A 17,491-nucleotide genomic window follows, 5' to 3' on the forward strand; every position below is an offset into this window, starting at 1 on the left:
TACATCACACTTAAATGATCATTTCTCTCAAATAAATTTTTTAAATCTGCCAGTAGCATCCAGGGTCTATTCTATTTTTGTTTGTTTGTTTGACTTTCCTGAAAATATAAAAATAGCGAATGCTCTCAATGGCGTCCGATCTTCCACTCTCCAAGAGAAAGCTAGTTTAGCATTATAATGGGATTATAATGCATTAAAATGAGATATTGTGGTGCTGCGCACACACGACTCAATTGCCAGAGAGGTAGGCCACAACGCGTTGGTAATAAAGTCTTTATTCAAAGCTCGCACTTCAGCACTGAGCGGGCTCGAGCTTAGAGCCCGCATATATATCCCGAGGCCACGCCTAGTCCCCGGGCGTGGCCGATCGGTCGATAGGCGGGGCATGCATTCCAGTTCCCCACCTGGACGTTCGCGCCACCTGCTGGTGCGCTGAATTCGTGTCCCTTGTGTCTGCCACACGCGCCCCCCCAGAATTCCCGCGCACCTGAAGGGTGAGTTTGCGGGGAAGCCGGATGACCCGGCCGAAACGCCCCCTGGCGATGGGTGCCGGTCTGGGAGGTGGCGGGGCTGGGGGGTGCCGGGGGTCCGACCGCCGGGGGGCGGCCTCGACACGGAGGCAGAGCTGCTTGCGGGGGGTGGTCCGGATCGAGGTGGGCCGGCTTGAGGCGGTCCACGGAGATGCGATCCAGGGCACCGCCGATGTCGATGGTGAAAAATTTGTCCCCGGTCTCCAGCACGTGGAAGGGCCCGTCGTACGGGGGCCGTAGCGGTGCCCGGTGGGCGTCGTGCTGAACGAAGACGTACCTCGCCGTGCGAAGCTCCGGGGCGACGTGGGATGGCGGGCAACCGTGGTGTGCCGTCGGCACCGGGGCGAACCTCCGGGCGGTCTCCTGAAGGGCGGAGCGCTGTTGCGCCGCGGACCAAGGAGCCGTGGAGTCGGGGATAAATTCACCCGGTACCCGCAGTGGTTGCCCGAAGACAAGCTCCGCCGAGGACGCGCGCAGGTCGTCCTTGGGCGCCGTCCTGAGGCCCAGCAGGACCCAGGCGAGTCTGTCGACCCAGCCGCCATCGCGGAGGCTGGCCCGGAGCGCGGCCTTCATTGATCGATGAAAGTGCTCGCACAGGCCATTGGCCTGGGGGTGGTAGGCCGTGGTGGGGTGTAGTGTCACCCCGAGCCCTTGCGCCACTGCGGCCCAGAGCTCCGAGGTGAACTGGGGGCCGCGGTCGGACGAGATGTCCGGACGAGGGGGCACCGAACTGGGAAACTCAAGTGGCGATGAAGGCCTGCGCCACATCAGCTGCAGACGTCGCCGCCAATGGGACGGCCTCCGGCCACCGTGTGGTGCAGTCCACCATGGTGAGGAGGTGGGTGAACCCCCGCGAGGGGGGCAGAGGTCCCACCAAGTCGACGTGCACATGGTAGAACCGACGCTCGGGCACCGCAAACGGGGCCAACGGGGCCTGGGTGTGGCGATGGACCTTTGCGCGCTGGCACGCGAGGCACGTCCTGGCCCAGTCGCGGACGTCCTTCTGGAGGCCGTGCCAGACGAACTTCGCTGTGACGAGCTTCTGGGATGCCTTCGTGCCTGGGTGGGACAGGCCGTGGATGGCGTCAAAAACTGGGCGCCGCCAGCCAGTGGGCACGATGGGGCGAGGCCGGCCGAGGGAGACGTCGCATAGGAGGGCCGCACCCGCGGCGTCGAACGGCACCTCGGTGACGCGGAGGCCCGTGACGGCGGTCCGCAAGGCCTGGACGCCGGGGTCGGCGGTCTGGTCCTCCGCCATCTGGGCATAGTCGACCCCGAGGTGGACCGCGAGCACGACGGACCGGGAAAGGCAATCCGCCACCGGGTTGTCTTTACCCGCCACGTGACGGATGTCCGTCGTGTACTCGGACACGGCAGAGAGGTGACGCTGCTGCCGTGCTGACCATGGCTCGGTGACCTTGGCCATCGCAAACACAAGGGGCTTGTGGTCGACGAAAGCCGTGAACGGGCGGCCCTCCAGCAGATGGCGGAAGTGTCGGACCGCCAAGTGGAGCCCGAGCAGCTCGCGGTCGAAGGTGCTATAGCGGCGTTCGTGCGGGCGAAGCTGCCGGCTAAAAAACGCCAGCGGTTGCCAAGCACCACGCACCCACTGCTCGTGCACCGAGCCCACCGCGTAGTCCGACGCGTTGGTGGTGAGGGCGGTCGGTGCATCGGCGCCGGGTGCGCCAGCATGGTGGCGTCGGCCAGGGCCAGCTTTGCGCCCGCAAACGCCGCGGTCATCGGCGCCGACCAAGCGATGTCACCTTTGCCTGGCTTGCCCCGGAGGGCCTCGTGCAAGGGGCGGAGGAGCTGGGCGACGTGGGGCACGAAGCGGTGGTAAACATTTACCATGCCCAGGAACTCCTGGAGCCCCTTGATCGTGCGGGGCCGCGGGAAATCCCTGACTGCCTCCACCTTGGCCGGTAAAGGGACAGCCCCGTGCCTGGTGATGCGGTGCCCCAATAAGTCGATGGTGGCGACGCCGAAACGGCACTTGGCGGGGTTGATGATTAGGCCATGCTGGCCCAGGCGTTCGAAGAGCGTGCGGAGGTGGAGCAGGTGCTCCTCCCGGGACATGCTCGCGACCAGGATGTCGTCCAGGTAGACAAACAGGAAAGGTAGGGCGCGCAAGACGCTGTCCATAAGCCGTTGGAACGCCTGGGCCGCATTCTTCAACCCAAAAGGCATCCTCAGGAACTCGAAGAGGCTGAAAGGGGTAATGACGGCCGTCTTCGAGACGTCGTCCGGTTGGACGGGGACCTGGTGGTAGCCCCGGATGAGGTCCACCTTGGAAAACACGGTCGTGTTTGCCAACCGGGCGGAAAATTCCTGGATGTGCGGGACCGGGTAGCGGTCGGGGGTGGTGGCATCATTGAGCCGGCGGTAGTCCCCGCACGGCTGCCATCCTCCGCCGGGCTTCAGCACAATGTGCAGAGGAGAAGCCCAAGCGCTGTTGGAGCGCTGTACGATCCCCAGCCGCTCCAGCGTGGCGAACTCCGCTTTCGCCACCGCAAGCTTCGTGGGCTCAAGTCGGCGTGCCCAGGCATAGACCGGCGGCCCGACGGTGGGGATATGGTGCTCCACCCCGTGTTTAACGGCCACCGCTGAGAAGGTGGGCTGTGTGAGGGCCGGGAAACTGGCGAGGAGGCGGGTAAAGTCGTCCGTTGCCGGAAGCGTGCAAACTAAACTCGCCGGGACGGAACCCTCCAGCAAGCCGCTTGGCAAGCCGCTCGGTGAGCCGCTCAGTGAGCCGCTCAATGAGCCGCTCAGCGAACAAGCGAGCGAGCTGAAGGTCTCGGCCTGGATGAGCCGTCTGCGCTTCACGTCGACCAACAGCCCATTCGCACATAGGAAGTCCGCACCGAGCAGTGCCATTGGCACGCTGGCGGTCACGAACGACCATTGAAAGCGCTGCCCTCCGAACCGCAGGGAGAGGCAATGCTTCCCGAATGTGCAGATGGGTGTACCGTTGGCGGCAAGCAAAGCGGGGCCCCGGCCCGCGGTTTGCTTGTCGGAAATGGAGCCTGGGAGGACGCTTACCTGCGCTCCTGTGTCACAAAGAAAACGGCGCCCCGACAAGGTGTCCATAATGAACAGGAGGCTGCCGGAATGGCCGACACTCAGGGCCGCTAATGAGCGCCGGCCCGGTCGTTTCCCAACCTGTCAAAAGAGCACGGCGGGCGACACGTTTTAGCCTTGCGGCTGAACCTGGCGTGGTAGTAGCACCAGGTTTGCGGCGGCGGCGACCATTTTACAGATGGAAATTACATCACACTTAAATGATCATTTCTCTCAAATAAATTTTTTTAATCTGCCAGTAGCATCCAGGGTCTATTCTATTTTTGTTTGTTTGTTTGACTTTCCTGAAAATATAAAAATAGCGAATGCTCTCAATGGCGTCCGATCTTCCACTCTCCAAGAGAAAGCTAGTTTAGCATTATAATGGGATATTGTGGTGCTGCGCACACACAACTCGATTGCCAGAGAGGTAGGCCACAACGCGTTGGTAATAAAGAGTCTTTATTCAAAGCTCGCACTTCAGCACTGAGCGGGCTCGAGCTTAGAGCCCGCATATATATCCCGAGGCCACGCCTAGTCCCCGGGCATGGCCGATCGGTCGATGGGCGGGGCATGCATTCCAGTTCCCCGCCTGGACGTTCGCGCCACCTGCTGGTGCGCTGAATTTGTGTCCCTTGTGTCCGCCACAATATATCTAATCAGTGATCAATATCAACAATATTCATGCCTTATGAAAAAAATATTTGCATCATTTGGCAGATTATCCAATCCTGTGTGAACAAGCGTTACGCCCAGGTCCCCTGTCGGTGAAGTGATGCGAGTTGACAAAGTGGAAGACGCAAGGCGGCCATCTTGGATTTTGACGTGGCGACCCAATTTTCAATAGCGTTCTCCCTTATGCGTAGATACACCCACACACCAGATTAGAAGTTGGTACTTCGCTTATTTTTCAAGATATTCCGCTCACAAGGTTCAGACATACATGGCGGCGGCCATCTTGGATTTTGACGTGGCGACCAAATTTTCAATAGCGTTCTCCCTTATGCGTAGATACACCCACACACCAGATTAGAAGTTGGTACTTCGCTTATTTTTCAACATATTCAGCTCACAGGGTTCAGACATACATGGCATCAGACATACATGGCGGCGGCCTTCTTGGATTTTGACGTGGGTTGCACCCACACACCAAATTCGAATGCGGTCCTTCGCTTACGCACGCACGCACGCCCGCACGCACGCATGCACGCACGCCCGCACGCACGGACGGAGGGGAAAACCATAGTCCCCCTTTCGCTCCGCGGTGCGCCGGGGGACAACAAAAACTCCTCATTCCCTTCAACAATGGGATCAACAATGTGGAAGATGGACCTTCAACCAATATCCTTGCTTTATAGAGTTTTTGCTCAAGGAAGGTGGTTCAGGCTTGATGACACAAGCTGAAAGCTGGGAAAGGTGCTTAACCTCTACAAAAACAGACTGCCCGTAAATTCGTTTCTTATTATTATTGCGCGAGGTTCCATGACCTAGCTTCTGTATCACTTTGAATCCCTTGCCTTACATATATACTTGTGGGGTTTTTATGGAGTGAGGTTGATACTCAAGCTAAGCAATCTTAATATAATGGAGCTAATGCGTACATCTATAGCGATAAAAGGAAAAGAAAATCTCTCTGTCTGTCACTGTCTCTGTCTCTGTCTATCTTTCTCTTTGTCTCTCTGTCTCTCTCATCCTCTCTCTTTGTATGCATTCTATGTGCAGCCACATATTTTAAGTTACAAACTCTGAACTTGAGGTACAAATACAATTTTGTGTGGGGGTGGGAAGGGGAGGAGGGGTTAGGGGGATAACATAGGCTATGTGGCCGCGGCCTCATGAGGGGGTTTGGGGGAGGCGGGGTGTGGTGGGGCATAAATTCTCAATGTAACTAGATGGTATCCAGAGAATACTTACCCTGCGCAGTCAACTTGTTGCGAGCCAACTCTTCTGTTTTTGAACATTTTTTTCTTTGATCCAATATGGCTGCCAGACCATGTGAGCGATGACATCATAAATTTATATTCTCTAATATAATTGTTGCATAGATCACGTTCAATACATTTCAAACTGATCAGACCAAGTGTTGTCCCTGTCGAATTATGACGTCATAATTATGGCACCAATGACATCATCGTTAACAACACCTATTCCCCATATGGAGTTCTTTACAATGAGCCACGTTTCAATTTTTTCCATGCAGCGGTTTTGGAGATATGGAGGTGCAACATTTTTCAGTTTTTCCAAGATGGCGCCTGTACCACATGACCTATGATGTCATGATCATCATGAAAATATTCTACATGAGGAGGCGTTCCTCTGGTGAAAATTTAGTGCCCATCAGACCAACAGTTGCTGAGAAAAGACATTCACAATGATCAGATAAGTGTTGTACTTGTCGAATTATGACGTCATAACTAACGCAACGATGACATCATTAACATATCTTATTCCCCAAGCGGAGTACTTGAGAATGAGCCGTTTCAATTCTTTTCCATGGAGCGGTTTCAGAGATATAGAGGTGCAACGTTTTCGATTTTTTCCAAGATGGCGTCTGTACCACGTGACCTATTAAGTTATAATATTATCATTAAAAAAATTATACAGGAGCAGCACATATTCTGAAAATTTCGTGTCCATCGCTCTAACAGTTGCAGAGGAATTTTGGTTTTATTCATACTGATCAGATCAAGCGGTGTACTTGTCGAATTATGACGTCATAATTAAGGCACCGATGACATCACTATCAACATATCTTATTCCCCATGGTGAGTACTTGACAATGAGCCATGTTTCAATTATTTCCATTGAGCGGTTTGGGAGATATAGAGGTGTAACGTTTCTCCAAGATGGCGTCCGTACCCCGTGACCTATGACGTCATAATTATGACGAACAAAATTCTACAGGCGGAGGCGCTTCTATGGTAAAATTTCGTGTCAATCGGACCAACGGTTGCCAAGAAAATGAATTTTTTAAAATGCAGACACATACGGCACACGGCACACGTACGGCACACGTACGGCACACGGCACACGTACGCACAGGAATGCTTAACCCTACTTTTCGCTTCGCGAGCACAGGGTAAATATAGACCGTGTAGCGAGCGCTACCTGGTGGTGGTGGCAGAGGGTGTTACAATTCCTTTTTTTACTTGGGTAACGCTGAGGTTAAAGCACTCTTCGCACAGACAATTTTGTCCTCCTCCCCTCTGACTCATTTCCCCTTCTCCCCTACCCACCACCTCCCTCCCTCCCCTCCTTTCCCACATGCCCTCTCCCTCCCTTGGGCAATGCCAGGTACTTCAGCTAGTGACTATATAAAGTGCCTTCAGAAAGTATTCACACCCCTTGACATTTTCACATTTTGTTGTGTTACAGCCTGAATTTAAAATTCAATAAATATAGATTTTTTGTCACTGATCTACACATAATAACCCATAATGACAAATTTGCAAAATAATTAAAAATGAAAAGCTGAAATGTCGAGTCAATACAAGTATTCAACTCCTTTGCGATGATACTCCAAATTGAGCTAAGGAGCATCCAATTTCCTTTGATCATCCTCGAGATGTCTCTAAAACTTGATTGGAGTTCACCAGTGGCCAATTCAATTGATTGGTCACGATTTAGAAAGAAACACACCTTTTTATATAAGGTCCCACAGTTGACAGTGCATGTCAGAGCAGAAACTCTACAAGGACGTCCAAGGGACTGTCCATATAACTCAGATAGAATTATCAGGAGGCATAGATCTAGGGAAGGGTATAAAACAATTTCTAGAGTATTGAAAATTCTCAAGAGCACAGTGACCTCCATCATTAGGAAATTGAAAGAATATAGAACTACCCAGACTCTTCCAAGAGCTGCCGGGACCTTGGTCAGGGAGGTGACCAATAATCCAATGACCACTCTAACAAAACGATAGAGTTCCTTGGCTGAGATGGGAGGACCTGCTGGAAGGACAACAGTCTCTGCAGCACTTCACAAATCTAGGCTTTATGGGAGAGTGGCCAGACGGAGGTCACTCCTGAGAAAAAGGCACATCACAGCATGCCTGGAGTTTGCAAAAAGGCACATGAAAGACTCAGACCATGAGGCAAAATATTATTTCATCTGACGAGACAAAAATTGAACTCTTCAGCCTGAATGCAAAGCGCTACGTCTGGCGGAAACAGAGCCCATCACATTACCCATCTAACACCATCCCTACCGTGAAGCATGGTGTGGCAGCATCATGCTATGGGGATGATTTTCAGCGGCAGGAATGGGGAGACTTCTAAAGCTGGAGGGAACAATGAATAGAGCCAAATACAGGCAAATCCTTGAAGAGAATCTGCTTCAGAGTGCAAATGACCTTAGACTGCGATGAAGATTTACATTCCAACAGGACAATGACCCCAAGCATACAGCCAAAGCAACACTGCAATGGCTTCAGACAAGAATGTGAAAATCCTTGAGCAGCACAGCCAAAGCCCACACTTGAACCCCATTGAGAATCTGTGGTAAGATTTGAAGATTGCTGTTCACTGACACTTCCCATCCAACTTGACAGAGCTCAAGCAAATCTGCATGGAAGAATGGGAGAAACTCCCCAAATCCAGATGTGCAAAGCTGATACACACATGCCCAAGAAGACAAGAAACTGTAATTGCTGCCAAAGGTGCTTCTACGGAGTATTGATTCAAGGGGCTGAATACTTATGTAAACTAGATGGTATTCATAAAATACTTACCCTGCGCAGTCAACTTGTTGCGAGCCAACTCTTCTGTTTTTGAACATAAAAAAAAAAAATTGATCCAATATGGCTGCCAGACCACGTGAGCAATGACATCATAAATCTATATTCTCTAATATAATTGTTGCATAGATCATGCTCAATACATTTCAAACTGATCAGACTAAGCATTGTCCCTGTCGAATTATGACTTCATAATTATGACACCAATGACGTCATCGTTAACAACACCTATTCCCCAGATGGAGTTCTTTACAATGAGCCATGTTTCAATTTTTTCCATGCACCGGTTTTGGAGATATAGAGGTGAAACGTTTTTCGGTTTTCCAAGATGGTGCCTGTACCACATGACTTATGATGTAATGATTATCATTAAAATATTCTACAGGACGAGGTGCTCAGATGGTGAAAATTTAGCACCCATCAGACCAACAGTTGCTGAGAAAAAAATTCACAATGATCGGATAAGTGTTGTATTGTCGAATTATGACGTCATAACGAAGGCACTGATGACATCATTAATATATCTTATTCCCCAAGGGCAGTACTTGACAATGAGCCATGTTTCAATTTTTTCCATGGAGTGATTTTGGAGATATAGAGGTGCAACGTTTTTCGATTTTTTTTCCAAGATAGCGTCTGTAACACGTGACCTATGACGTTATAATTATCATTAAAAATTCTACAGGAGCTGCACATATTCTGAAAATTTCGTGTCCATCGAAATAACAGTTGCAGAGGAATTTTTGTTTTATTCACACTGATCAGATCAAGCGTTGTACTTGTCGAATTATGACATCATAATTGATGTGTACCCGGTGTGTACCCCGGTTTAGAATAGGTACACCGTATCCCTGCGCATCGTAAGAGGCGACTAAGGGTTGGCGTCAGGAAGGGCATCCGGCCATAAAAACATTGCCTCAAACAGGGAACCATGATTGTCATGGGGCCCGCAAGGCTAACCCCCGCTCTAGCGGGGAAAATGGCCTTAAAACGATCATTCATTCATTCATATATTCAATTAAGGCACCGGTGACATCACCATCAACATATCTTATTCCCCATGGTGAGTACAGGACAATGAGCCACGTTTCAATTTTTTCCATTGAGCGGTTTGGGAGATATAGAGGTGTAACGTTTTTCCAAGATGGCGTCCGTACCACGTGACCTATGACTTCATAATTATGAATAAAAAATATATACAGGTGGAGGCGCTTCTACAGTAAAATCTCGTGTAAATCGGATCAACTATTGCCGAGAAAATGGATTTTTTAAATGCAGACACGTACGGCACACGCACGTACAGCACACGGCACACGGCACACGTACGCAACTGAATGGCTAACCCCGCTTTTCGCTTCGCGAGCGCCGGGTAACTAGAACGGCACTTGGTAGAGAGCATACCTCCGCCAGGCTGCACAGTTTTACATTTTGTATTCCACTGATAGACCGGATCTGGATTCGGACCTGAACCAAAATATAATCGGCTTGTTCTTGTCACCTTAAACCAACTCATCCCCCAAGTTTAGTCATAACTCATCCACAACTTTTTGTAATATCATGTTATATATCGCTTTTCGACCGATCTCTCAACGGTGAAGAATTATCGAAAAAAAATTAACAATTATCGTATCCGAATCCATATTCAGATCTTCACCAAAATCTAATCGATTCGTCCTTTTCACACACCAAACCTCCCCACCAGGTTTCTTCCGAATCCGGACATAACTTTTTGAGATATCCCACTATATATCAGTTTTAATCATATCACTCAATGATAAAGAATCACTTTAAAATTCTCTGATCCGGATCCGGATTCGAATCTTCACCAAAATTCAATCAACTCCTCCTTGTCACATAGGCAACCTCTCCACCAAGTTTCGTCCGAATCTGTCAACAACGTTTTGAAATATCTTGCTATATATCGTTTTTGGCCCTATCTCTCAATGGTGAAGAATCACATTAAAATTTATAGTAGCTGGATCCGGATCCGGATCCTCACCAAAATCTAATCATTTCATCCCCGTCACATAAGCCACCTCGCTGCCAAAGTTCGTATGGATCGGTCCACAACTTTTTGAGATATCTTGTTCACAGTCAAACAAACAGACAGACAAACAGACAGACAGGGGTGAAAAACAACCTCCATCCACCTTCGGTGGCGGAAGTGATGATATGTTATGCTTAATGACCACACACACACAAATCTCCCATATGAGCGCCTTTGTGAGTGGACCAAGCAAGGCACCGCGGCCCCGTTAGAAATTCCGTTGCGGTAAAGCATAAACACGCATAAAGTACATCAACTCTCCAACCCCGAAGGACCAAAGGTTTACCTTGAATTTGAAACAGTTCATCCATTGGTGTACTTACTACTTTTTAAAGGAAGAAAAATAAATTAAATAGACTACAGGCATAGCAGCAAGAGGGCCATGTTCTTTGTACTCAATTTTTTAATTTGATATTCTAGCAACGGTGCCCTCCCTAAGGGTGGGGCTTCAATTGGGAGGCCCAAATGAAAAGGCAAAATATCAGAAATTGAAGGCTTTTTTATTTTAAACGATTTATATAAACATCCGTCAAATCATATCACACACAAATCATCAAAATCTAAACAGTATTTGTAGAATTTCAATAAAAGCCACATCACTGTTCATATCGGTAAATATTATTCCAGCGTGTTTGGAAAAACTGGAAAAATTGGAAAATTGGGAAAACAATATAGCCTATTTAACTCCAGGGGGTCCCAGGAATACCCACACAAAATATCGTTGCGATCGGTTCAGCAGTTTTTGCGGTACCTGCAAACGGATGGACGGACAGACATTTGGTGAATTATAGTTAGATTTAGACTTCCTTACTCGCAGATGTCCACATGGAGTATACACTACACAGGCACAACTGGGGAAGCTTTGCCGTCAATCCTGCTGGTTTAGTTATTCCCATTGTACTCGATTCAAGCTGGTTAATTATTTTTACAGCACTCAATAAAGTTACACTTTGCGCACATTCCTTAATATTTTCTTCACTCAATATAATTATTAGAACAGCAGAAAGGGTTAAGTTTAATGCTTTGTTAATATGAAGGAGGAGGAAGGACAGCCTTGCTGAAAGCAGAGTAAAAGACATACACTTAGTTATAAGAATCGCTGGGTTAAATTTTGTCAGATTTCACTCCAGATTTTGATACTTAGGTCAAGAAATATACATGTAAAGTTTGCGGCTGCTAGTTTCATTGTTTGTGAGTTATAGAGGTGACGCACACACACACACTGCCTTTTATTATATACAGTCACATGAAAAAGTAAGTACACCCCATGTAAAGTTTTGACTTTTTCAACATATTTCAACATACAGCTATTTGATCTTCATTTCAACAATATTGATAGATAAAGGTGATATAATATAACAAATATCATGAAACATTTACATTTTGTAGTCCATTGTATAATTTAAATAAACATAAATGCAAATTTCGCATGTGGAAAAAGTAAGTACACCCCTACATTTATCACTGCTTCAAATACCTAAAATTAGAATCAGGTTCACCAGCTCAGGTGCAAATGATTAGAACATCGTTAGAGAGGACCTTGGAGGAACCTGTCTTATTTAAACCTCAGACATTTAGTTTGGTTTGCTCTTTGTTGTTGAAGTGTGCAGCGTCACCATGTCAAGATCAAAAGAGCTCTCAGAGGCCTTCCAAAAGAAGGTTATAGATGCCTATGAGTCTGGGAAGGGATTGAAAAAGATATCCAAACAATTTGAAATCAATCATTCGACTGTCCGGAAGATCATCTACAAGTGGAGAAGATTCAAAACAACTGCCAACTTGTTCAGGCCAGGCTGCCCCAGCAAGTTCAGCCCGAGAGCAGACCGCAAGATGCTGAAAGAAGTCTCGAAGAACCCCAGAATGTCATCACGGGACCTACAGGTAGCTCTTGCAACTGTTGATGTCAAAGTGCACAAGTCTACCATTAAAAAGAGGCTGCACAAATTTGATCTACATGGGAGGTGTGCCAGGAGGAAACCTTTGCTGTCCAGAAAAAACATCAGGGCAAGACTAAAGTTTGCCAATTAACACCGAGGCAAAGACTAGCACTTCTGGAACAATGTGCTCTGGACAGATGAGTCAAAGGCAGAGCTATTTGGCCACAGTACCAGAAGACATGGTTGGCGAAAACCAAAGACAGCATTTGACCACAAGAACCTGATACCAACTGTAAAGCATGGCGGTGGAAATATTATGGTTTGGGGCAGCTTTGCTGCATCAGGGCCTGGGCAGCTCACCATCATAGAATCCACTATGAATTCTTCATTGTACCAGAGGGTGCTTGAGGATAATGTGAGGCCATCTGTCAGAAAGTTGAAGCTCAACCGAAGGTGAACCTTGCAACATGACAATGACCCTAAACATACCAGTAAATCCACCAAGGAATGGCTGAAAAGAAAGAAATGGAGGGTTCTGGAATGGCCAAGTCAAAGCCCGGATCTAAATCCCATCGTGATGTTGTGGGGGGATTTGAAACGAGCTGTGCATGCAGGAAACTCCTCAAACATCACACAGCTGAAAGAATTCTGCATGGAGGAGTGGGCAAAAATTTCCCCTAGTCGATGTCAGAGACTGGTAGACAGTTATAAGAAACGTCTACTTGAGGCTGTTTCTGCCAAAGGGGGCAATACCACGTATTAGAGCCAAGGGTGTACTAACTTTTTCCACATGCAAAATTTGCATTTATGTTTATTTAAATTATACAATGGACTACAAAATGTAAATGTTTCATGATATTTGTTATATTATATCACCTTTATCTCTCAATATTGTTGAAATGAAGATCAAATAGCTGTATGTTGAAATATGTTGAAAAAGTCAAAACTTTACATGGGGTGTACTTACTTTTTCACGTGACTGTGTGTATGTATGTATGTATGTATGTATGTATGTATGTATGTATATATATATATATATATATATATATATATATATATATATATATATATATATATATCTATATATATATATATATATATATATATATATATATATATATATATATATATATATATATATATATATATATATATATATATATATATATATATATATATATCGACTGTCAACATCATATATATATATCGACTGTCAACATCATATATATATATCGACTGTCAACATCATATATATATATATATATATATATATATATATATATATATATATATATATATATATATATATATATATATATATATATATATATATATATATATATATTGTTGCGGATATGAGGATTGAGGTTTTTTGATTGTGTTGTATTGCATACCAATTGTTGTGAATATTGCTTTAGTCTGGACCCTCCTGCCTCCAGTGTTGTATAAAGGTCAAAGGGCGTTCCCGTAGTTAGTTCAATAAAGCATACATGAAGGACACTATAATATTCCTGTTCAGTAGTTTATTTCCTTATTCTGTGTATTAGGTTAAGGCTTTGTCTTCCATTAAAATGACACTCCATTGCACCAAGTGAAATAAGATAGATTCCCTTCATTCTTCATTCCCATTCCCAAAACCTCCATTTCCCCTTTCGTCATGGCCAAGCCTCGATTGCAAATTACATCCCCTCCAAAACCACCATTGAACATTTGCTCGGGTCGGGGAAGAAAGGCGTGCCCGCCCGTCGTCATCAAGGGCGGAGCCAGAGGGTCACTCGACCAACCAGGGCCGAGGTGAGCACACCGATGGGCGTGTCCTGAAGGCCGGAGGCGCTATAAAGGCACGCGTGCAAGTGAGTTGTCAGTAGTGGTTGCGTTGAGTTGTCAGTGGTTGCGGAGAGTGGAGTAGTTGCTGAGTTGTGTAAAAAGATCATCCAGAGAGAACCAACTGCGAGAGTACATTGAGATCACCCAAGGAAGTTTCGTACACAGCAACGGCTGATCAAGTGGACCGATGCTTGTTCCTGAGCTGGTGCTTTTCCGAACAGAGTCCGAGGCTGGCATGTGAGCAAAAGAACATAGAGAACATTAAGGAGATCATCATCCAGGGAAGCACAAAGCCTGTTGTAGTCCTGGCAAAGCACGCGACGTCCACAGCAGCAGCAGCAGCGGCGGCCACAGCAGCAACACTCAACAGCCGCTTGGGGCCTGGACGGCGGTTTTGAGCAGGGCCGCGAAGGAACGGCGGCTGCCAAACGCGCTGATCGTGCTGCAGGACCCCTTGGACTTTCCTCTCCCTCCAGCCATCCACCTCCTGCCCATCCATCCTTTTGTGTACGTGAGTTTGTTCTGTGTTTTGTCCCTGGGTTAATTAAGTTTGTATAAGCTAGCGTTGCACTGTGTCTAATATCTTCTGTATATTATTTTCTTATCTTTCCTTCTCCTTGGTTATTTTTGGGTGTAAATAGAAATAAATTATATTCGTATTTCCAACCTTTTTATCTTCTTCTTCTTCACATCCGCGTCGCCTTAGTCTTTTCCCTATTGAATATCTGTGGCGCGATCCGGCCAACGTTCGGGGATCGGGTTAATCGGGGTAACTGTTAGGCCGCGGTGCCATCCGCTCGGCAAACCAACATCCTTATCCGCGGGCCGTAACAATATATATATATATATATATATATATATATATATATACACATATATACACACACACACACACACACACACACACCACACACACACACACACACACACACACACACACACACACACACACACACACACACACACACACACACGACTAACACTTCAAAATTGAACTGTTGGCATTTTACATTACAAAAACTTCAGTGTTCTCCAGAAAGGCAAAATATGGTTATCGTGCTGTATGTCCCAAAAATAATTTTCAGGTGTGGTGTGTCACAGAAAACATCACCTTATGGAAAATTCTATTTTTTGTTGCATTTTATAGCACAAAAACATTACAGAATGGTCAAGGAAAGCTCTAAAATGCTGAAAATCCCCAGTGCATGCAATGAACATGAAACAGGATAACTATGACAAATTGTAAATGCACAACGAAGTGAACCAAGTTACCAAGTTACCAAGTAATAAGTGAACCAAATCAACACACATATAATATCGCAATCAGCAAAAAAATAAAAACCATACCCAAGAATAACTCAACATCTCATTCTATTCCCTCTCTCCAACCCCCCCTCTCCCACCACCCCCCATCCCTCCATTTGTTCTCTAAGGGTTGCAATTTAACAACCAGGAAAGAAAGGCAGGTCCAGTCAATGGTATTTACAGGTAGGATGACAAATCATACCTGACTGAGGTCCAGTGGCTGGCCGCCCCTCATCCAGTTAACACGAGACACTGGGGGAATGGCTCTGGTTGGACACACCAGAGAACCTGGGAGGCCCACTGGCAGGTAGCTTACAGCTGGCATAGCAACCACACGAGCAGGAACTGATGGGAGGGAAGAAGGAGTTAAATAACAAGATTCTAATGCTGGCTAAATCGCAATTACCCACCACCACTTCGTAATCTCTAACGAATTCCCTCCCTCTTCAATTGCATAGATCATCCAAAGCACATTTGATGTAGAATGTAGGATTCACAGTGTGAGAAGTGCATCATCAGGTGTGTCATGTATTTTTTATTGCCAAGAAAGAGCTCTCTTTTGAAAAAGTATTTGGAAAGCATTGTTATGAAAAACATAAGATCATCATTCAATCTGTTAGGTACCCAACCTGCATTTCCCTAAATGGCTGCCATTATCTGCTTGACTGATCGCAGGATCAGCATGCTGGTCATGTCCGAATTCCCCTCAAACCTGCATTTTTTCTCAAGTCCCATTGTCTCATTTCCTCTGCCACCAAAGGTGGATAGACGGAGGTTATGTTTTCACCACTGTTTGTTTTATCTGTCTGTGAGCAGGATATCTCAAAACGTTATGGGCAGAATAGAACGAACTTTGGTGGACAGGTTGGGTATGTGACAAGAATGAATTGATTATATTTTAAGCTATTATTCACCATTGAGAGATGGGGCTGAAAACTATATATAGCATGATATCTCACTCAAAAAGTTGTGGACGGATTACAAAAAAAATAAAAAATAAAATATATATAACTTGGTGGATGAGCTTGGTAAGCCATAAGATCAAGCCGATTAGATATTGGTTTCGGTTCGGACCAGATCTGGCCTATTGGTGGGATGCAAATTGGAAACTGTTCAGCCTGGCAGAGGTATACGCTCCACCGAGTGCTGTTGTAGTTCTTCTATGCCGTTGTATGCAGCACATAGCTGCGTGTTCGTATCATTGCTGGGGTGCCACTATGCCGCTAATGCAGTAATACCTCACCTACGCTTCATGAAGGACACTGAGAATTTCACACGTCCACCAACTAACGCTGGGAGATGGGAACCCCAAATTCATCCGAGGGATGGTGGCCTTGTGGGTCTTTTGGCCTGACAGCCAAAATGCCTGACGCCTAAAAAAAAAAAATGCCTGACGTTCTTGGAGTGGTGATAATTATGTTGCAAGCAGTCAGTGGGAGTTCCTGTTTGGAAATCAGATCTTTGATGGTGCCCTCGATAGACTTTTGGTTCACTGGGGTAAGACCTTTCGTCACCCTGGATTAAAAAGTAGCATCGGCAAGTTGCCAGAAGGCTTCTGTTTGTAAAGCCGGTGTGCCAAACTATTGTTGCACCACTTTTGTCAGTCGGTTTTATGACAACATCCTGTTTCCAGAGAGATTTGAGTGCACTCCATTATTCTTTGGTGAGGTTGAAAAAGTTGATACTGTGGTTCAAGGCAACACATTTTAACAAAAAGGTGTACGGAGGTAAACTGGCTGCCTTGAGTGAGGGGGGAGGGGTCCACTTGGATTGGATTTCAGAATGAGGAGGAGTTCTAATTAATCTCCCAGAGATTGGTCAGGATTATCCTTGTTGTGGAAGAAAGCCTCGACTTGAATACAGTCGGAAAATATTTCTTTCTTCTGAAGAAATAGTATTCAGCCTCAGAAAGAGGTAAGTGTTGGTACAACTGCATTGCAAGGTTCTTGCGGTGTATCAGTGACAGGAGGAGCAATGAGCTGATTGAGTTTCTGAGTGTTGACTTGCATTACAAGATGAAAGGACTTGGAGTTAAGTTCTTTAATCGTGAGATCGATGGAATGATGAATGGAATCAACAGAATATTGATTAGATTAGATTTTCTAGCTGGCGT

At 46.6% G+C, this 17,491-nt stretch overlaps 1 protein-coding gene across 2 annotated transcripts in view; it reads right to left on the reverse strand.

Annotated features, from left to right (window-relative positions):
- LOC137431696 (protein turtle homolog B) overlaps positions 1-17,491 on the reverse strand; it is a 127,904-nt gene that overhangs the window by 87,291 nt on the left and 23,122 nt on the right. For both annotated transcript variants that reach the window (XM_068123320.2, XM_068123319.2), the window contains exon 8: positions 15,581-15,723. In XM_068123320.2, the coding sequence (XP_067979421.2) occupies positions 15,581-15,723 (143 nt within the window). The remainder of the gene's footprint in view (positions 1-15,580; positions 15,724-17,491) is intronic.

This window comes from Myxine glutinosa, chromosome 7 (genome assembly GCF_964187855.1).
Source record: "Myxine glutinosa chromosome 7, kmMyxGlut1.1, whole genome shotgun sequence".
Lineage (NCBI taxonomy): Eukaryota > Metazoa > Chordata > Myxini > Myxiniformes > Myxinidae > Myxine > Myxine glutinosa.